Source organism: Dama dama, chromosome 2, assembly GCF_033118175.1.
Source record: "Dama dama isolate Ldn47 chromosome 2, ASM3311817v1, whole genome shotgun sequence".
NCBI lineage: Eukaryota > Metazoa > Chordata > Mammalia > Artiodactyla > Cervidae > Dama > Dama dama.
In genome coordinates, this window is record NC_083682.1 from 48,454,131 (window position 1) to 48,476,659 (window position 22,529).

Consider the following 22,529-nt stretch of genomic DNA (forward strand, 5'->3'; position numbering starts at 1 on the left):
TTGAGACTGAAGCCTCCCGAGTGGGCTGTGGTAAGTATCTCTCCCTTCCTGGACCTCTGTCTCGGATCCGTAAACGAGCCCGTCGGGAGTCGTGAAGGAAAACCTCCGCGCCACGCCCGACACGAGCAATAATAGGCCCCACGTAAGGGCCTGCGCGCGACCCGGGCGGTCCTTCCGCCGAGGCCGTCCCGGCGGCCCCCGGGGCGGGGCGGGGCGGGGCGGAGCGGGGCGGGGCTCGGCGCTTCCCGCGGCCCTGCCGCGCCACTGGCGAGCGGTTTGAATGACGGAAGTGACGGCGGCTCGGAGATGGCCGCCCCGCTCACGCCCGAAGGGCTGTTCGGAGGCTGCTGTGGGGCGGGCCGCCGGGCCTTCTGTGTCTGAGCCGCGATTCCTGAGGCCGGGCTCTCGTCTCCCGGGTGAGTGACGGAGGCGCTGGCTTCCCGAGGGTCCCGAGCGTGCACTTCTTCGCGAGGCGGGGAGCCGGGGGTGTGCTGCGGCTTGGGGCGCTCGCAGCGGCCCGCGGCTCTCCACACAGGCCGGGCGGGAGGCCGGCGGGGCGCGCGTCCCCTCAGGGGCTCGAGGCCGCGGGGCGCCCGGAGGGGCGCGCGTCCCCTCACGGGCTCGCCTGAGCCGTGTGAGAGGCCGCTCCGGCGCCTTTGGCGCAGCCGGCCGTGCGCGTTCCCGTGGGGTCGGGCCTCGCGGGGTCCCTGAGCTTCCAAGTCGGGGCGGCCGGAAGGGTCTGCGGGGTCGCCACTGCAGACCTCCTGGGTGCGTCCTGCTCCCAGGTCACCCGCGGAGCGGCCTCACTCCTGGGAGCCGTTTAAGAGACCAGCTTGGAATCGTTTCATGCACAGAGCATGCTCTCGTTTGGTGTCTCTCACCTTTAATTTCTTTGATACTAAGTTCTGCTGCAAACGTCTGCTTTATAAAACAGTGGGGAACGGTAGAGTCATTAAATTTTAGAAAGTATCTGGCAGTTTATATTTACTAAGACACACAATCAGAACAACCTGTTGGAGAAGATATTATGACTCTGCTTATATATTTAAAGGAAGTGAGACCAAAGTGATTTTAAGTGTCTTCCTGCTTTAAGTGGAATTGGGCCTTGTAGCCAAATCTTCCTAATATAGGTGATTAAGAGGTGCCCGTTGCCGTTTAATCTTCAGGACAGTCTTGCAAGATAAGTAGTATCACCTCTATTATTTGTCAGTAACAGTACTTAGAATTTGAAAACCTGTATTGATATGAATAAATACTAAAGAGAGGAATGGGTGAAACTTCCTTACAGTAGGATTCCAGTTGGTAAGTGTAGAAGGAATAATTTAAGTAGAAAATACATTGTTTCAGGCGGTCATCAGTGGATACTAAATTTAGTTGGTAAATATGGTGGGGAACATGGTATTTACATAGTCTCAATTATCTCTCCACCGAATACTTAAAAAGAAATAGTGTCTATAGTGGAGAAACCTGTTAGGCACCTTCTTAATCAAGGGATCAAAATTCATTCTGGTGTGATGCGCTGAGTAGAGTACCTCATGACTTCTGTGGTGGTCTTGCCAAAAATGCATAACCTCAGTCTAACTATAGGAGGGGATTAAACACATCCAGATAGAGGGACATTATGCAAAATAACTGGCTGGTATCTTTTTAAAATGTCAAGATGGGGGAGGGTTGCCGAGACTGAGAAACATCTCAAATTAGTGGAGTTGAAGGAGACAAAACTGCCTAGCTGTTAGAACATGATTCACAGACCCTCAGCCCCTGTTTACCTGGATGCCTCCCATAGACTGCTCCTAGTTAATGACAGCATGGGGTGGTTGTGAAGGCAGGCCTGTTCCTGAGACACAGGGATTTTGGCTGAAGGACTCCCCAGAAGTCTTCTCGAAGCTTCCTTAGACTGCACAGTTCAAGGGTCATCTACCCAACTTTGCCTTCCTCCTCCACTCAGTGGCAGATTTGCATGAAAGTCTGAAATACTCCTAGCTTTTACCAGCTCCCTCCCCATTTTCCCTTACACAGGCATTTCCCCTAATAAAATCCTTGTGGGTTTCATGCCATTTTGGCATCTACTTTGAGGACCTAGAGTGACACAGCAGTCAAAGGATATGTTTTCCTTGGCTTGGGACCTGGTCCAGAAAATGGACATTAGTGGGACAATTGATGAAATTTGAATAAAGTCTGTAAATTAGCTAGTGTATTGTGCTAGTGTTAATTTCCTGGTTTTGGTTGTTGTACTGTGGTTGACATTTAGAGAAGCTGGGAATACTACATAAGATTATTTCCAAACGAGTGTAAAAATTAAGATAATACTACACAAGAGAAAACAGTTATTCTGTCACATCTTAGGTAAAAATAACAAATGTATGCTTGTTTTCCTGTAATCCTCTAGGAAAGAAAATTGAGGATTACAGGATTACTTGTTTTCTCTTTGTTTAGTTCTTGTCAGTCCCCTCTTGCAAAAATTACTGGCTTAAACAAAATTTTCCTCACTACCTATATTTTAGCATTTCAGAAATTTAGGAGCCTATATAAGAAACACCATATTCTTCTCTTGGCTCTGCCAGTAGATATTGTCACTCAGGACAAGTCCTTTCACCTAAGTGGCCTTTGATTCTTCTTGTCTAAAATAAAGAGAATGGTTGGTTGGCACTTTCACAGAGTACATTACCAAAGCCTTGTGAATATCAGCTGAGTGGGTTGCAGCTGGAAAAGATTTTTCACATGTAAGCAGTTACTCCTTTTTGTCATCAGGTTGTAACAGTGACCACATATACCTATCTAGCACTTTATATGAATTAACTCATTGAATGAGTCGTTCATTCAGTCAGCACACTAAAGGACCTACTTAGGAGCTAAGCAGTTTTTAGGCTCTGCACATATAACCATGAATAATATCATTCCTGCCTTCTTTTTGATAGAGAGTTCACTGAAAAAGTTTTAGTTCCTTTTTTTGTTTGTTCAGTTGATAAGTCATGTACCAACTCTTTTGCAACTCCATGGACTGTAGCCTGCTAAGCTTCTCTGTCCATGTGATTTTCCAGTCAAGAATAGCAAGAATACTGGAGTGGGTTACCATTTCCTTCTCCGGGAGATCTTCCCAACCTAGGGATCGAACCCAGGTCTTTGCATTGAGAGGTAGATTCTTTACCACTGAGCCACCAGGGAAGCCCTTAGTTCCTATTAGATAACCCCAAATTCTTCTGGCTGCTATTTGTACACCTGAGTGAAAACAGTATCTATCCTTAGTATGTGAAATACTGCCTGGTAGTTGTTATTCGTGGTTAATTTGGATATTAAAAAAACAAAAAAAAAAACAAAACCAGAGCCTCTGTCCTTATTGTTAAGGAATCTAACTAGAAAGGGCAAGTTATTGATGAAAAACTAGAGGAAGGTAATATCAAGACAGCATAGGTTAGTCCCCATATGAATGTGAAGGTAACATTTCTTATGGACAGGTAGGTCAGGAATGAGTGGCAGGTGGGCGGAGCAAGAATCACTGGAGGGCAGTTTCACAGGGAAGTGGTGCTTAAACTGGCTGCAGAAGGGGGTTCCTGGGTGGTTTAGTGATAAGGACTCTGCACTTCCATTGCAGGGGGCCCAGGTTGATCCCTGCTCAGGGAACTAGGATTCTCACAAGCCAAGTGGGGCAAAAACAACAAAAAAAGCCAACTTCAGAAAGATTTAAGTGTTTGGTTACCGTATTTGCCTTCCTGGTCATTGTAAAGAGACTGATCTCAGATGAAATCATGGTTATGTAGTGATCTGAAGTGTCTAATTTTTGAAAATGGCAATAATGGGAACAAGGAGATACAGTGTCACCTGGGGAGGGTTTTAAAATTTTATAAAAACTATAGATTCTTAAATTCTTTGATTTTCTCCCCACCAGACTTTCCCAAATTGGGGCATGTTATAATCTAGAGACTCGATTGAGAACACCTGAGTGTAAACAGGAGCAATAGAAGACTAAATCTAGGAATCTTAAACCCTGGACTGAACCTAAAAACAGAACTTTGTTCTAGGAGGTGTTTTGTTTAATGATTTCATTTAAAAATCACACCACCAATTACTGAAGAGTTGTTTTACTGTAGAGGGGTTAATGTGATTCCCTAAGATACAATGACACTTGGTGATCATGTTATATCACAGACTGGCAGCTAAAATATGAGCCAGGAGCCCTTGCAGTGCAGTAGTCTTGCTGGTTATGAACAAGTTATCAGAGTTCTAGTGTTAAGCTGTATTTGTGAAGCATTTATTCTGCGCTGACATACCTTTTGAAATCTTTGTGGTTTTCTATGTTTAAGCTGGGTAAACTCTGGAAATCTCAAGTAGGAGTTAGTCAGGTCCCAGATACTACAGGTAAACAATAATCTGCCACAGATGAGGAAGCATTTTTTCAAGTAATGCTTGAAATGGTTTACTCACCACTAAACTGCTTTCTCCCCATCTGAGAAATGCTGAATTAATAATTGCTATTTATAAATAACTTGAACTTAGTTTACCCAAATCATTTTGTTTCATGTTTACAGCCCTTTAAAAAGTGTTCTAACCTTTACTGCCTTATTTTAATAGGTATATATATATACATATGTATTTTTTATGTAGAACCTTCATATTTAAAGTACTACATGAAAATGAAAAGAAAGGGAGTGAATGCTGGCAAGCTGAGATTGAGTCCTAATGAGGAAGCCTTCATTTTAAAGGAAGATTATGAAAGAAGACGAAAACTAAGATTGCTGCAGGTGAGATGTATTTGGAACATAGTGTCAACTTCTTTGTGTCCCCAAAATTATTAGTATTTTCTACATTGTAGTTGTTAAGTCACTAAGTTGTGTCTGACTCTTTGAGGCCCCATGGACTGTAGCCTGCCAGGCTTCTGATTCTGTGGGGGGTTTCCAGGTAAGAATATTGGACTGAGTTGCTGTTTCTCCCGAATCTCCTGCATTAGCAGGTGGATTCTTTACCACTGAGCCACCAGGGAAGCCCATTTTTTACATTCAGTTCAGTTGCTCAGTCATGTCTGACTCTTTGCGACCCCATGGACTGTATGTAGCACGTGAGGCTTATCTGTCCATCACCAATTCTTGGAGCTATGGCCACTGCTGAGTTTTCCAAATGTGCTGGCATATTGAGTGCAGCACTTTCACAGCATCATCTTTTAGGATTTGAAAGAGCTCAGCTGGAATTCCATCACCTCCACTAGCTTTGTTTGTAGTGATGCTAAGGCTCACTTGACTTCGCCCTCTAGGATGTCTGGTGCTAGGTGAGTGATCATACCATCATGGTTATCTGGGTCATGAAGATGTTTTTTGTTTAATTCTGTGTATTCTTGACACCTCTTCTTAATATCTTCTACTTCTATTAGGTTTTTTTACATTAGAGTGTTCTAAGTAAAATATTGCATTTAAAAATTTCTTCTGGCTCTATGAGAGCCCTAGTTCTTACATATTAACTAGTTTTGGAAAACTTGAGAAGTACACTGAAACAGTAAATAAATTGAAGAGTTTCAGAATAAGGATTATTTGAATCAATAATTATTATAAAATAGTTCATTTTTGAGATTATTAAATATTTGATGGTATTTTTATTTATTCTCTCTATATATAATGTATGCAATTTTTATTTCCCAAGATCTTCTCTCAAACAAATTCATAAAATGCATCATCTGGCATAAAGGCAAAAAAAGAAGCCCAAACAAAAAAACCTATGAATCAATACAAAAACATATGCAAACACTCAGACCCCTCCAACTCCATTGTTGAAAATAGTTCATTTTTAAAATCATGTAATTGATGAAGATTATTAGAATGACTTTGAAGAAGATTTATTGGAAAGCTGTTGAAATAAATTTATTCAGAAGTTATAGATTATTGTCTAGAAGTCTTTTTAGAGTAACATAGTTAAGTCCTTGTGAAACATTTTATGTCCCATTCTCTCCAGAATTGGGGGTGATGTATAACATCATTCTCATCTAGATCTTTCTGTATTTATCTGGGCTATAAATTTCAGTGAATCATGCTTACCAATTTAGCTTCTTGTATGTTATCAGAATGGTAATGGCAGTCCCCTTAGGTCTCTGGGGAGGAAACAATGGCTTATCAGGGAACTTTGTAAGTAGTCTTGAGATTTTTGTTTTGTCCTCCATCACCTGGATTTCCTGCTTTAAATAGGCCTTATCTAATATCTTGTGAATACTCTGGAGAATTGGTATATCTAATACCTGAATCAGATTCATTTAGGATCCTCTTTCCAAAGAGCTTTTCCAAAAAGTTGAAGTAAGCCTCTTTTCATATAATCTTAAATATTCTCCCTTTAGGTTCGAGAACAAGAAAGAGATATTGCTTTACAGATAAGAGAAGATATAAAACAGAGGAGAAATCAGCAATTCAGTCGTTTGGCAGAGGAACTAAGGACAGAATGGGAGGAATCACAAACTCAGAAAATAAAGAACTTGGAAAAACTGTATTTGGCAAGTTTAAGAAATATGGGAGAGGGGCATCAACAAGCCAAAGAAAATGTAAGTGAGCACTTGTTTGACTGCCTGTCTGTGGTAATGATACTTGTTAAAAGTAGATTGGTATTACTCAGTTCAGTTCAGTCGCTCAGTCGTGTCCGACTCTTTGCGACCCCCATGGATCGCAGCACGCCAGGCCTCCCTGTCCATCACAAACTCCAGTTCACTCAAACTCTTGTCCATCGAGTCGGTGACGCCATCCAGCCATCTCATCCTCCGTCGTCCCCTTCTCCTCCTGGCCCCAATCCCTCCCAGCATCAGGGTCTTTTCCAGTGAGTCAGCTCTTCGCATGAGGTGGCCAAAGTATTGGAGTTTCAGCTTCAGCATCAGTCCTTCCAGTGAACACCCAGGACTGATCTCCTCTAGGATGGACCGGTTGGATCTCCTTGCAGTCCAAGGGACTCTCAAGAGTCTTCTCCAACACCACAGTTCAAAAGCATCAATTTTTCGGTGCTCAGCCGCCTTCACAGTCCAACTCACATCCATACGTGACCACTGGAAAAACCGTAGCCTTGACTACACGGATCTTTGTTGGCAAAGTTGTCTCTGCTTTTTAATATGTTATCTAGATTGGTCATAACTCTCCTTCGAAGGAGTAAGCATCTTTTAATTTCATGGCTGCAATCACCATCTGCAGTGATTTTGGAGCCCGGAAAAATAAAGTCAGCCACTGTTTCCACTGTTTCCCCATCTATTTCCCATGAAGTGATGGGACCAGATGCCATGGTCTTAGTTTTAAAAATGTTTTCATGTGTAGAATTTGCTGTGGGCAGCCTGAATGTTTTTGTAAATTTAATGTAAATTAAGAATCCTACTTGATTGATTTCTTGGTAAGAGGCATGTCAAGGAAAATCTGTTTTCTATGATGTTTAAGCTATTATTCTCTATTATTTTATTATTATTATAATTATATAAATTATATAAATTATAATTATATAAATATTATTATTCGCTATTATTATTATTATTCTCTATTATTCTCTAACAAACTTAGGGTTACCATAGGTGGGCGGTAAGGGATAATACATCAGGAGAATGGATTAGCACACACACTACTATGTATAAAATAGATAACCAACAGTGACCTACTGTAGAGCACAGGGAACTATACTCAATATTTCATAATAATCTACAAGGGAAAAGAATCCAAAAAAGAATAGGTATATATGTGTATGTATAATGGAATCACTATGCTGTATACTGAAGCTAACACAGCATTGTAAATCAAGCTATACTTCATTTTAAAAAAAAGCAAACATTATTCTTTTCCAGTCCTTAACAACTGGGTAAATAAAATAGTAACCTTCAGAATTAGAAGTTGTTATTCATTTCAGTCATTTGGGACAAGTTCGGTGGGATGAATTCAGATTTCTGATTTCATTTTCATTATCACTCCTTCCTCATACCTCCAAAATGTGTAGTTGAATGTGTATACACTCGAGTTCATCCTTTCACAAAGACAAAGTAGTACTTAACTCAGTATTTAAGACTACTCCCTAACCTTGTTTTGTTTCTTCTGATTTATGGTTGGAAAATCCTAGATTGTGGTCCCAGAGATAGTTACACAAAATAAACAAGCTGGATTCCAAGAATGCATGTCTTTGTTACCAAACTTTTAGTCAGGAAGAAGAACTCTTTAAAGAATGTGTCAATCAAAATATTCTTGGTCCCTGGTTTTAGTTTGTGTTTTTAGTATTAATAGCTTTAAGTTCTGACATCAGATTTTTGTAGCTTTATTTATGTCATCGTTAATTTTGTGCTATAGCACAGTTTTTCATTTGAATATATCTTCATGATTTTTTCCCTGGCAGAGTATCACACATATTATTATATATTTGCCATTTTAGTCTTGTTTAACATGACATTTTAAGTAATATTTGTTTTTAGGAGCCTGATTTAAATGCTCTGGCACACCGGGCAGCAGAAAGGAAAAAAAAGGCAGAAATGAGACATAAAGAGGCCCTGAAAGTACAGAAAAATCAAAAAGAAATGTTATTGAAACAAAAAACCTGGTAACGTAATAGTAATTTTTACTGTATTCTCCACTGAAACTGATATAGCTGGAATTAAAGGGTACATTGGATACTTTTTTAAAGCTATATAGTGTATCCATGGTGTTTATTATACTTGGCTTAAAATAATGCATTGGGGAGAGTACGTTCTAACAAGTGAACTTTCTTTTGTGTTTTGACTTTAGCAGCAGTTACTGAGTTTCTGAAGAAATGTATTACTAGTTTAGAATGCAGGTCAACCAAAATCTGTCTGCCTCTGATATTAAAAAAAAAATCAGTGCAATGACGAACATTAAAAGAGGCTATAGACTCTGCAAGTCGTTGATGAGATTTTTGCGTATTGTAAAAATGAAAGAACCTATTAGCTAGTCAGAAGTGGTCATTTTATACAGTGGCCCCTCTTTATCATTTTTAGGTTTTTTAATTCCAGATTATTCTAAAGAACGATGTTTGCTGGGTCAGTCCACATTGTGGAGCTTTAAGTCTAGCTATACCTCTTTTCCTCTTATTTTCTCACATGTGTATGCACTCTTTATTAAATAGCATTTGAGCCTATGGGATCAGGCTGTGGAGGATTTCTTAAGATTGTAATGACTTTTATATTTTTAACTTTGAGTTGTACTGTAACATTGAGAGATTAATTTATGACATCTTTTATTTTTTAAGGCATATAAAAGCTCGAAAAGAAGCCCTACTTGTGGAAAAGGAGAGATCTGCCAAAATCGCAAGTCTGCCACCCCCTCCTCCAGCTCTCTTTGAGGTGAATTACTCTGGGTATGGGAGCTTGGATATAGTAATTCTTCTTTACTTTTAGAATTCAGTGCACGTCCAAATACCATTTGTTTGAACTTAGTTTTTAACTGTACAGGTACTACATATCTAGAATATTTAAAAATAATTCTAGATAGCATTTTACCCACAAATGTTTTAGTTTGTATCTTTTGATATTTAAGAACTTTAATGCACAATACTAATATAATGTTATTCCCAGTATAATCTGATACCCAGTCTGTGTTCAGTTTTCTCCAGTTCTCTCAAGAGATTTTTTTGTTTGAAAAACTGTAACCTTTTTTATTTTATTGGGAAAGAAAAGGATTATTTGCTTTAAAGATTTTCCCACATTCAAGATTTGACTATTGTAAATAGTTACCATTTTATAGACACACAAATGAGGTCCAGATAAGTTAATAAATTCATATAAGATATGTGAAATGGTAAGAAAAGTCTGTTTCTTTGTGAGAGTAAAATGTGTGATTTTATGATTTGAAGCTTTTTTAAAAAAAAAATTTAACTTATTAAGCAGAAATTAATTTGAAAGGCATTGCTTCTTCTGTTCAGATTATCTTGTTTTGGTTATTAAAATAGCTCGTTTGAATGATTATCAAAATTACGTAGATGTGTTTATCAAAAAAGTTAAACAGAAATTAAAAAAAATACAAATACAGGATATATTATTTTGTTGTATAGACAAATGTATTTTATGTATGTGTGATCAGCCTCAGTACGACGAGATAGTCTTGTCTTAAGCCTCTGGTTTCATCAACCTTCCTACTTTTACGTTAGACATCTGCCATGTGACATTTGATCCAGTAAGATCCAAACAGAGAAGTCAGATTTCAGCCACTCCCCCGGTACCTTGTTAAAAGGCAGGGAGTATATACCCATTTTTTCTATTATTTATTACTTTTGTCATAATTCTTAATGTTCCTAACAAGCCGAAAGTGAAAGTGGCTTAGTCTTGTCCAACTCTTTCTGACCCCATGGACTGTACAGCCCATGGAAGAATTCTCCAGGCAAGAATACTGGAGTGGGTTGCCATTCTCTCCTCCAGGGGATCTTCCCAACCCAGGGATCAAACCCAGGTCCCCTGCATTGCAGGCGGATTCTTTACCATCTGAGCCAGCTGGGAAGCCCTAACAAGTCAAGGTCAAAACTTTAAACTGACCAAAACATTGTCTGTGTAAGTGATTTGGCAGGTATGAATTACATGTTAAACTGTGGTGGTACTTCTTTCCCCAACATTTTTATTATGAAAAAATTTTAAATACAGAGAAGAGTATAAGAAATAGCTTGTGTATAGATTTCATTTTGCATTATGTGTAGATTTCAAATGGTTGTATATACATTTGAATATATAAATACACATTTGAATGTAGGTTTATAGGTTACATTTCACCCTACATACTTCAGCGTACCTCTGCTGAGAATAAAGACATTCTCTCTTTCTTTATAATGAAGCTCTAGGTTTGTTTCTGTGTTTTACGTTTGTTTATTTTTTGTTGTGCTGGGTCTTTGTTGCAGTGCGCGGGCTTGTCACTGTGGTGACTTCTCTTGTTGTGGAGCACAGGCTCTGGGTGCACGGGCTGTAGTAGTTACTTCTCAGAGTCAGTGGTCATGGCTCCAGGCTCTAGAGCACGGCCTCAGTAGTTGTGGTACACAGGCTTAGTTGCTGTGTGGCGTGTGACATCTTCCCAGACCAGGAATTGAATGTATCTCCTGCATTAACAGGCAGATTTTTACCCACTGTGCCACCAGGGTAGTCCAGGACATTTTCCTATGTGGCCGCAATATCACACTAAGAAAAGTAACCAGGATCCAGTCAAGGTTTACCTCTTGCTTCTGTTTGCTTTGTCTTTTGGTCTCTTGCAAAGTAAGACATTCTTTCCCCAACCCTGGCCAACTTTTTTATTTCAAAATTTTTGAATAGACTAGTTTGTTGTATTCTGTATTTGTCTGATTTGGTTATGTGGCTACAAGAGATCTCAATTATATTGGTAAATTTTTCTCTTTTCAATTGCCAAGTAATCTGGAGATGATACTTAGCATCACAATATCGATCATCCTTCTACGTTTATTCATTGGCCTACTTCTGTTCGACAAAAGAGAACTTTCTATTATCAGTGATTATGAAACATCATAACCAAATGAGCAAACTTAAAATCAGTAATAGAGGCACACCTTGCCATTATGTGCCTCCTGATGTCATACAGTAAACTATAGAGCATCGCCTGTTCATTATTCTTCCTGAAATAATAACCTGACTTTTAAACCTAAATTCCGGATTAGTGGAAATAGTGTGCACACTCTCATGAAGAAAAAAAATAAAGAATAACTGATTTAAAATCGGAATTACTTTTTTCATTGGATGCTGCTTCAAATGAAAATGAATACTTTCAACCTAACAATCTATTTTCTGTTTCATTTTTCAGAATGTTGAAGTAAAGAAAACTAATGTGAAGACGAACAGTTCTACCTACCATCATCTTTGTACTTTTGTGAGTAGAGAGGTGGACACAAAGCAGGTGATTGACTTTTTTCATGACTCTCACTTTATTATTTCTCTGTCGATTGAATTGAGTTATATATTGTTCTCAGGTATCAAAATTTGAACAGCTATACTGACTGTCTTAGGGTAAGAGTGATTAAAAAATCTTTTAAATATGCTTTGAATTACAATGTCATGTTGAATGTGAATGGAATGCTGATACAATATGAATGAAAGGAATTGGCTACTTAAATGGATATATTTAATTTTCTTACCATAAAAGTTTATTTGACATAAAAATATATACTCTAGAAATTTGAAACTAGATACTGTTATACACTATGGGAAAAACACCTAAGTTTTCATCACCAAAAAGTAATTGGTTAATACATTAATGGATTCATTATAGTATTTTTAATTAATACATTTTCATTATTTGTGTATAAACATATACACATGCTTTTTAAAACATGATTTTTAATAGCTACTTAAATATTTCATTACAGAGTTTATTTAACCATTCTGTTTTGGAGTTTTTTTTTTTTGCTTCGTAAATAATGCGAACATAATCATCTTGTACATTTTTTATAGCTTTTTTAAAAAAAAATTTTTATTAATTTCTGGCTACACTGGGTCTTTGGTGTTGCCCGTTGGCTCTCTCTAGTTGTGAGGAGTGGGGGTCCCCCTCGAGTTGCAGTGCTTGGCTTCTTGTGGCGGTGGCCTCTGGTTGTGGAGCGTGGGCTGTGTGACCCGTGCGTGTCAGTAGTTGTGGTGCCTGGGCTTAGTTGCCTCACAGCATGTGGGATCCTCTGGGGCCAGGGGTCAGACCGGTGTCCCCTGCATTGCAACGTAGATTCTTAACCACAGGACCACCAATAAAGCCACGCTGTGTACATTTTGTCTACAGCTCTGATTGTATGTTTAGAATAAATGTCTAAAAGAGAAATTATCGGTTCCACAGTGTATAACATTTTGTCACAGATACTTGATATAGATCTTTACACTTCCTTTTAAAAAGTGACTGCAACATGTGAAAATGGCCATCTTACCATACCCATGGGTTTCCCTGGTGGCTCAGTGGTAAAGAATCCGCCTGCAATGCAGGAGACCCTGGTTCGATCCCTGGGTGGGGAAAATCCCCTGGGGAAGATCCCCTGGAGAAGGGAATGGCTACCCAGTCCAGTATCCTGGCCTGGAGAATCTCATGGACAGAGGAGCCTGGTGGGCTATAGTTCTTAGGGTCACAAAGGGTCAGACACAGCTGAAGTGACCTAGCACACACGCATATCATACCCTTGTCTGTAGGAAATGATATGGCTTAAAAATTAATTGTCCGTGTTAAGAGTGACAAATGATTGTTACTCCTTGTTATAATTGCTGTTTCTTTGTAACAGTGAATTTTCATGTTTGGTATATTTATCTACTAGATATATACACTATTTCACAGTGTAGCATTCATATGGAGGTTAGAATGCAACAAATTCTGTAATAGCAAATGTTAAAATCAATATTTGATCAAGACACAAGATGAGTATTAGCATCATAAAGTTAACTTCTAAGAAAGGAATAAATCTTGAAGCTTGTTTAAAATTGTAAAATATTATTATAACTTCAATACTTTATATTAGTATTAAATATATATTTTATACTAAGATTGATGAAAGACATTTCTGTTTTTAGCTGTCATATAGGGTATCACTGATGATGTCATAGTAAGTTTTTAAACTTTTCTCTTTGATAGTAACTAAAAGACCTACCTTCTCTTCAATTTCTGGACTTAAAGATTAGATTAGTAGTTATAATGCAGTTTTATAAAAAGTGTCCCACAAACTAAAGCATTCTGATATTTTCTTCCTTACACGATCACTTAGGAAAAATCTGTCCTTAAACCTTGGGTTTAAAATGTGACAGTGCAGTAATGTGCTTGATTTCCCAGAAAACAAATCTCTGTATTTTCATCTGCATCTAAGCTTATTTCACATGTGCAATAATTTAGAATCTTTCTTTGAGTAGAATGATAGGATCTTCATAGGAAGTATCATATAAAACATATCATATAAAAACTACTTGCATTCTTGGCATATATTTCAGTTATTCCTTCAGCTGCTTTCTCCAAATAAGCACTTTCATTTTGTTCAGTGAGTCTTTTAGCATGTGAGAGTTGCTATCATGTTTTGTTTGAATATCTTGATAAAGTGGATCTACTTGATAGAGTCTCTTATATGTTATAAAGTTTGTCTTTGACAGAATGATGACATTGACCTGCTATATTCATATTTAGAGCCAGTTATTCTCTAAATTTTGTGCTACATTTACATTCTGTACACATAAACAAAACTTCATATGCTTGAAATTCCTAAATGACTCCTGCTCTTCATCCTTTAATTTTAGTATTAAAAAGTTGTTTTATACTAAGGATGTTTTCATCTGATTTGTTCCTTTGTCAATGACTATTACATAGCACTTGTTAAAATGGATTTTTCATCCTAGAAATATTTTTATAATCACATCCACTGTATTGTTTGCTGTAAGATCCAGAAATGTCAGCAGACAAACAGAAAAGATTTCCGTCTATACGTCTTGGGTAGAAGATGCAGAAGTAGCATATTTAATCACTTGTAGGTATATAAGTGCCTGGTCCGCCTTATGATGCATAGTTAATGTAGCTTAAACACTAAAGCAAGGCACTGAAAATGCCTAGATGAGTACATCAACTCCATAAACACATAGTTTGGTCCCAGCCTTCCTGTTGACTTTTAATAGACTTACACATGCAAGCATCCACACCCCGCTGAGAATGCCCCCTAGATTAATAAGACTAAGAGGAGCTGGTATCAAGCACACACGTGTAGCTCACAACACCTTGCTTAGCCACACCCCCACAGGAGACAGCAGTTGTAAAAATTAAGCCATAAACGAAAATTTGACTAAGTTACATTGATCAGGGTTGGTAAATCTCGTGCTAGCCACCGCGGTCATACAATTAACCCAAGTTAATAGGGATATGGCGTAAAGTGTGTTAAAGCACTACACCAAATAAAGTTAAATTCTAATTAAGCTGTAAAAAGCCATAATTATAACAAAAATAAACAACAGAAGTAACTCTACAGCCGCTGACACACGATAGCTAAGACCCAAACTGGGATTAGATACCCCACTATGCTTAGCCCTAAACACAAATAATTACACAAACAAAATTGTTCGCCGGAGTACTAGCGGCAACAGCTTAAAACTCAAAGGACTTAGCGGTGCTTTATATCCTTCTAGAGGAGCCTGTTCTGTAATCGATAAATGCTGATAAACCTCACCAGTCCTTGCTAATACAGTCTATACATCATCATCTTCAGCAAACCCTGAAAAGAAACAAAAGTAAGCACAATCATAGTACATAAAAACGTTAGGTCAAGGTGTAACCTATGGAGTGGGAAGAAATGGGCTACATTTCCTAATTTAAGAAAACCCAATAGGGAAGTTACTATGAAACTAATAACCAAAGGAGGATTTAGTAGTAAACTAAGAATAGAGTGCTTAGTTGAACTAGGCCATGAAGCATGCACACACTACCCGTCACCCTCCTCAAATAAGCACAGTACACTTAAACCTCTTCATACGTATTAACCATGTGAGAGGGGACGGGTCGTAACAAGGTAAGCATACTGGAAAGTGTGCTCGGATAACCAAGACATAGCTTAAACAAAGCACCTAGTTTACACCTAGAAGGTTTCACATATCATGAATATCTTGAACTAAACCTCGCCCACAACCCCACTCCCCATTAAATCACCAAAAATAAAATAAAACGAAACATTTATTTATCACTTAAAGTATAGGAGATAGAAATTTTAAGCATGACGCTGTAGAGAAAGTACTGCAAGGGAACAATGAAAGAAAAAAAAATTAAAGTACAGAAAAGCAAAGATTACCCCTTGTACCGTTTGCATAATGAGTTAACTAGTAAAGACTTAACAAAACGAATTTTAGCTAAGTATCCTGAAACCAGCCGAGCTACTTATGAACAGTTTATCAAGAACCAACTCATCTATGTGGCAAAATAGTGAGAAAATTTGTAAGTAGAGGTGACACACCTAACGAGCCTGGTGATAGCTGGTTGTCCAGAAAATGAATCTTAGTTCAGCTTTAAAAATATCAAAGAATCCAAATAAATCCCACTGTATTTTTAAAAGTTAATCTAAAAAGGTACAGCCTTTTAGAAACGGATACAACCTTGACTAGAGAGTAACATTCAACAACACCATAGTAGGCCTCAAAGCAGCCACCAATTAAGAAAGCGTTATTGTTTTGTGCACTGCAGATTACTATTCACAGGAAAGATGTTTTCAGACACATATTTTCTGAAAAGTAGTTTTGCTTGGGATTCACACTTTTTGCAAATTTCACTTATATCTTTTGAGTTCAGCTGGTAAAAATAGAATCTCGCAATTTCAACCAGATATTTGTTTAAATTTTTCATTGCATTGACACAAAGTTTTAGCGGATTGTCTTAAAGAAGACAATTCCTTGTAAAACCTTGTTTTTGAGTGGTCAGATTACATGGTAAGGAACCCGCCTGCCAGTGCAGGAGATGTGAGTTCAATCCTAGGTCGGGAAGATCCCTTGAAGAAAGAAATGACAACCCACTCCAGTATTCTTGCCTGGGAAATTCCACAGACAAGAGGAGCCTAGCAGGCTACAGTCCAAAAGAGTTGGACACGGCTTAGCAGTTGAACAGCTGTAGCGGCAGTCAGATTAAAACTTGTTTGGCATGTCTAATGTTTCTCTGACCCTTCATTGATACTCTTTATATCTCTTCTTATATCTGGACTTAATCTGTTTATTATACATGTCGTGTGTTTTGAAGTTTTTGCTTCTCTTGAAATTTTGGTTTATCACAGTTGACATTCTGGCTTTTAATTCACCCTCACATGATGTGAAGAATTCCCAAATAACTTTTTTTCTTAAAAACCTCATGGCCTAAATGAAATGTTGCTCCTAAAATTCATTTTAATTTAATTCATTTACGTGTTAATACACTGAATAATTTTATATAGATTATAACTTTGATTTAATCTGACCTTTGTTACATAAGGATTTACATAAATATTTATTAGCTCAAAAGGAATATAATATTTTTCATACACTTATCTGGCCAGTACACTGTTTCTTTCTTATCTTTTGGCTGCATCGAGCAGCTTGCAGGATCTCAGTTTGCTAACCAGGGATCCAACCACATCCCCTGCAGTGGGAGGGCAGAGTCTTAACCAGTGGACTGCCAGGGAAGTCCCTACTCTTTCTTAATTCATTAGCTATCTCTTTACCTATTTATCTCACTACTTGAGAGTTATAAATAATTGTAAATATGTGGTTAATAGCTTTTGTGGTTATTATTTCATTGACTGATAGATTATCACCATGTAAAATATTTTTACTTAAATGTAAAATATTTTTACTTAAAGTTATATTTGAAATGCTTACCTGTATTTGAAAGTGAATGTTTAGGTATAATAGTAAATCCGGGTTGTGTTACACACCCCCCCAACACACATACGCACATTTAATATTGCTATGTTAATGAAATAATGGCTCTCTGTACAACCACATGATCATTGATTATGCACAAGTTCTAGAAGCCAGAAATTATGTTAAAGGAGGTGTTTTGGTGATTTGGCCTTCCCAAGGGGCAAGCCAAGCAGCAAATTTTGGCTGAAAACCAAAGGCAAATCTTAGTGCTAATGGCTTTCATGACCTTTGATGTTTGTGGTTTCTTAATTCTTTGTTTACCTTTCAACACTGTTGTTTTAGTAGAATTTCTTAATAAAAGTATGATGGAGGAATGTATTTGGATGAGTATAGTATAATATCCTTTAAAATGAACAAGTTGTAAAACTGTTTACACTAACAATTTGACTTTTTTCATATATACATGCTGTTGATAATTGTGGGCATTTAAAAATATAACTTGAAAATATATATATAACTGTGTTATCATTTAATTTAATATAATAGAAAACATGATTTTAGGATTGTTTTGCTTTTCAGTTACCACTTTGTTTCATACTTTATTTGTCTAAAATGTTATTGATTGACTGCTAGCCAGATCCTCGTTTGGCTGCTGAAGAAGAAGCTAAAAGATTAGAAGAACTACAGAAGCAGGCAGCACAAGAGAAAATGGAACAGAGTGAGAAGGCACATGCCCGGGGATTCCAAGCAATGAAAAAGATCCATTTGGCTCAAGTAAGCATTCAGTTCTGGCTGTGACCACTACTGATGACATTACTGATGGCACCGTAGGACTTAACTGATAGTGAACAGTCTCAAAGAACAGAGGCGTGAAGAATGGGAAAATACTGTCTCTGATTCATGTCATTCCAAGTTTTCCGACTTGCTTTTACCTCCTCGTTTCAAATTCAGGTTGGGTGAAACTGTTCTCATTTTTCTTCTAAAACTTGTACTAATGAATATATTAAAAGTTTAATGTATTAATCAGTTTAAAAATAGACCAAGAAGAAATTAATCACTTTTCTAATTTAGTTACTTGAATTACATTTGTGCTCTGTGGATTTTCAGATTCAATTCATTAAATATTTACCAAGCAAAGGACTTGTTGCCTTTGCAGAATATTGATTCAAAAATAGTCATAATCTTTGCTGTCAAGAAACATTGAACTTCGTTGCAGAGCAGTAAAATATGTATGGTGAAAACTGGCTTTGTAGTTACAGCATTGCATCTGTCATGCTTATTGTTCAGTGTTTATTCTTGAAACAGCATAGAAACAATTCCTCTTCTCAGAAGTCTGATTTTTTTTCTGAATTTGACTAATACGTTTGGATTTTTAAACATTCATCTGAAGAATGAGTTTTTATGCACTTCTATGGTGATTAGATGCCACAAAATTGGATGTCTTAAAGTTTGTATAGTTTGAACTGAATTATGAATTAAATTTTTAGTTTTTATCACTGGGACTTCCCTGTTGGCTCAGACAGGAAAGAATCTGTCTACAGTGCCGAAGACCTGGGTTGGATCCCTGAGTCAGAAAGATCTTCTGCAGAAGGGAATGGCTACCCACTCCAGTAATCCTGCCTGGGAAATTCCATGGAGAGAGACTACAGTCAGTTATGATCATTGTGATAATCATAACTTACCCCTAGTTTATAAAAGCTAAAAGATGAATTTCATCTAAGTTTTAAACCTACAGGGAAAAAAACATGGAAAGTAATATAAACTGAGCATATTCTTGCATAAATTAGTAGTGTTTAGTGGTGAAGAAAGTGGACTCCATGGTCAATCTTCCCAGGGTTTTCCTCTCTTCACTACTTAGCTGTTTAATCACAAGTATAGTGTGGAGTAACAGGAAATATTTGTCAAGCCGCAGTCGCCGTGAGTCTTGGTGCTCACTCGAGAATGGTGTCTGCTGCTGGCAGTGTGGAGGACTGAAACAGAGTAGGCTGCAGGAGCAGTGGCACGTTAATTGGAGTGTAGCTCTGTGACTGTCCTGAGGAAGGGGACCTGACAGACGTGTTTGAAGCTTTGTGGCCTAACTAAAACCATCTTCTCGTATTACTTGCCAGCATAATACAGTTGACCCTTGAAGTGTGTGGGTCAGCTTACACCTGCATATTTTTTCAATGGTAAATACTGTGATGCTTCACGGTCCATAGTTGGTTGAATCTGTGGATTTGGCAGAACTGCGGATATGGAGGGCCAACTCCGTAGTGTCTTGTGGCATTTGATCAAATGGTAAAGGAGGGGATGGAGCTACAGCCCCTAACTTCATGATTTCTCCACTTTTAATTTCCTTCATGATTTCCTTACTATGAGTGTTATTATCCAAAGTGTGTGACTCAATTGTTAATTATTTCTCTTTATTCTTGAAGAATCAAGAGAAACTAATGAAAGAACTCCAGCAGCTCCAGCAAGAGGACCTGGCACGCAGGAGACTGATGGTAGCACGGATGCCACCACAACTAGTGGAACTTCCGTACAAACGCAATGAAATGAAAGAAGATTGGCAGAGAGAGCTAGAATTTGCCTTTGAAGACATGTACAATGCCGACAGGAGTAAGATATTTTTAGTAAACTTTCAAAGTTTACTTTGAAATGTTATTAAATGTCATTAAAATGTTACTTATTAAATGTTTTTGTGGGAAAATACATTTGTCTTGATGAAGCAGTTTTTGTTTTGAAAGGAGTTCTCATTTGAAAGAGGTGCTCATATTTTAGACTTGAAACTGTGATGATCTTTAAAATTTTATGCACAAGTTCTTTTTAGTCATTTTGGAATGGAAACATGTCTGTGTATTTCTTTATTGAGAGGTGAAAGGAAACCTGATTTTGCACCTTGAACCAGAGCCTCTGCCTGCTGTGATTGACCAGATCCAAGATGAAGAACTGGACCTCTCAGTGGAACACGAAAGTTTAGGGGAGGCTGAAAACATTCCAATGACAGAAGCTGAAACAGTACATTCTAGTGAACCAGATGGTAAAAACTTCTGACCTGAATATTGCTTTAGTTTATAGGAAAAAATGTTAATCTTTTGCCAGCATTTAGAAAAGTCTGGTCTAATTTAACCACAAACAGTGCCTAATGCTAATGGGAATGATGAGGGGAGGAAACTTCAGATTTTCATCACTAAAGATCCTTTTCATATACATAGGAGGGATGTTTTTTGTATATGAAGGTTTTTTAGGTTACTTAGGTTATTTGATCAACTTTGAATTCATTTGAAAGGTCAGCATTTTTTTGTTTTTGTGTTTTAGACTTTGTGCTTCTGCTGTGCTGCTTTCTAGGCACTTGATGTGTAATGATGAACAGCACAAACTTAGGTTTCTTCTAAACTTCATCTCTGTCTCCACCTTCTGAATTTTTTCACTTGACAGTGTCTGACAGTACATTTTTCATCTTCTCCTACCTTGTCCTTCTGTCTTCCTCATGTTAATGATGATGCCACAGTCTGTAGTAATCCAAGCCGAAGCTATGAGAGGCATCAATACTTCTGAAAAGACAAAGCTGTCTCTTACTACACATCTCCTTAGAGACCAAGTCTTCTTCCGTTTGACTTCTTTTCTCCCCATTCCTATGAGTATTGCCTTTGTTCAAAACCACTCAGACTTTCTTTTCATCTTCACCAGACACTGTGGATAGGTAGTCCTTGGGGGTTCCCGTTTTATGTGGATCTCCTCTAAGACTCCTTGGGGTAGGGCTGTAGGCATTATCCCTGTTGCCTGTGTTCACACTGCTGTCCGAACAAAGTATAAGGTTACTATGATTTGGCATAAATTTCAGAAAAATGGGTTCAGGGCTCAATTGCTATGAATTCCCCTTTAAACTTCATTTCTGGCCTCTGCAGAATCTTTTATTTTCTTGCAAACCTTATAGCACATATTTTGAATGCTGGTCTTAACCACAGATTAAGAGATACACATTCTGTCATCATTTAGCAAGTGGAATAAGCATCTTCCTGGTACATTTTTAAGCTTGCTGCATGCCGATTGTTGAAAAATACAGTTGACCCATGAACAAGGGGTTAGGGGTGCCGACCCTCCATACAGTCCAAACTCTACATGTAACTTGGGCCTCAGTATCCAGTGTTCTGTATCTGCAGATTCAACCAACCCTGGATCGTGTAGTCCTGTGATAACATATTTATTTGAAAATAATCTGCAAATAAGTGGACCCCAGATGGTGCTAGTGGTTAAAAATCTACCTGTCAATGCAGGAGACAAAACAGACATGGGTTCGCTCCCTGGCTTGAGGAAGATCCCTTAGAACATGGTATCCCACTCCACTATTCTTGCCTGGAGAATCCCATGGACAGAGGAGCCTGGTGGGTACAGTCCATAAGGTCACAAAGAGTCAGACATGACTGCAGTGACCCAGCATACATGCACATGCAATTCAAATACATGTTCACGGGTCAGCTGTAATTGAATTTTGGTGTCCTTATTTAAATTTAAGTTGAAAAAATTATACCTAGTTACAAAATTGTGTTAAATTGTAAATACTGGGGAAAATACAGTTGTACTTTTGTTTTAACCAGTGATGGTTGTGGTAACTAAATGTAAAGATAGAATAATTTACCTTATTTGTAGTAGTTGCTGAACAAATTTTATTTCCTTTTCTTTTAGTTCCTTTGGCAGTGAAGACCCACCAGATTCCTTCAAAAATTCTTTTTAAAAAATTATTAAATAAGATCCGAAGCCAGAAATCTCTCTGGACAATTCAATCCATGTCTGAAGAGGAAAGTGAAATGATTACAACTGCCAGTGAAGCTGAAAGTAAAGCCCTGACAGTTGAATCAGGAGCAACTGTGAGTGAAGACAGAACATTATCCTCTGGGCAGGAACAAGGTAGTTTTCTCCAGTCTCATATTATAGTACATAAACCCGTTCTAAGTTGTTCAAAGATAGGCTCATTTCTAAAAAATCTAAGAACAGAGGTCAAAAGGAAGAAAATGTTTCAAAGCCCATAATGCTGCCACTTACAGGCAGTGAGTCTTAGAAACCTTAGAAACCTTACTGAATCCCCCCGCCAGAGCACTTTCAGTGCAGTGAATCATTCATAGATGTGTTTACAAAGACACTGATGAACCAGAGCTAGCCTGTTCCTTACGTTGAGATGTACAGGCTATTTCTAATGTTTCTTATTACTTTTTTGTGCTGTAATGAGCATCATTTTAGCAAAGTCTTTGCCTATATCTTTAATTATTTCCATAGGAACAAAGGAAAAGAATTCCTGAATCAAAGG

The 22,529-nt window shown here is 38.0% G+C and overlaps 1 protein-coding gene across 9 annotated transcripts in view; it reads left to right on the plus strand.

Annotated features, from left to right (window-relative positions):
• The first annotated feature begins 273 nt into the window (after positions 1 to 273).
• The window catches only part of CEP295 (centrosomal protein 295), a 54,048-nt gene continuing 31,792 nt past the window's right edge, over positions 274 to 22,529 (plus strand). For 8 of the 9 annotated variants that reach the window (XR_009689022.1, XR_009689023.1, XR_009689024.1 and 5 more), the window contains exons 1-10: positions 274 to 416; positions 4,603 to 4,739; positions 6,314 to 6,514; positions 8,399 to 8,523; positions 9,190 to 9,283; positions 11,733 to 11,825; positions 17,879 to 18,019; positions 19,660 to 19,843; positions 20,097 to 20,264; positions 21,911 to 22,132. Coding sequence is in view for 6 of the 9 variants with exons in the window: in XM_061120649.1 (XP_060976632.1) it covers positions 281 to 416; positions 4,603 to 4,739; positions 6,314 to 6,514; positions 8,399 to 8,523; positions 9,190 to 9,283; positions 11,733 to 11,825; positions 17,879 to 18,019; positions 19,660 to 19,843; positions 20,097 to 20,264; positions 21,911 to 22,132 (1,501 nt within the window). In the remaining 3 variants the exon portion in view is untranslated. Of the gene's footprint in view, positions 417 to 4,602; positions 4,740 to 6,313; positions 6,515 to 8,398; positions 8,524 to 9,189; positions 9,284 to 11,732; positions 11,826 to 17,878; positions 18,020 to 19,659; positions 19,844 to 20,096; positions 20,265 to 21,910; positions 22,133 to 22,529 lie in introns of those variants that run through there. The other variant, XM_061120697.1, reaches the window with a different exon arrangement.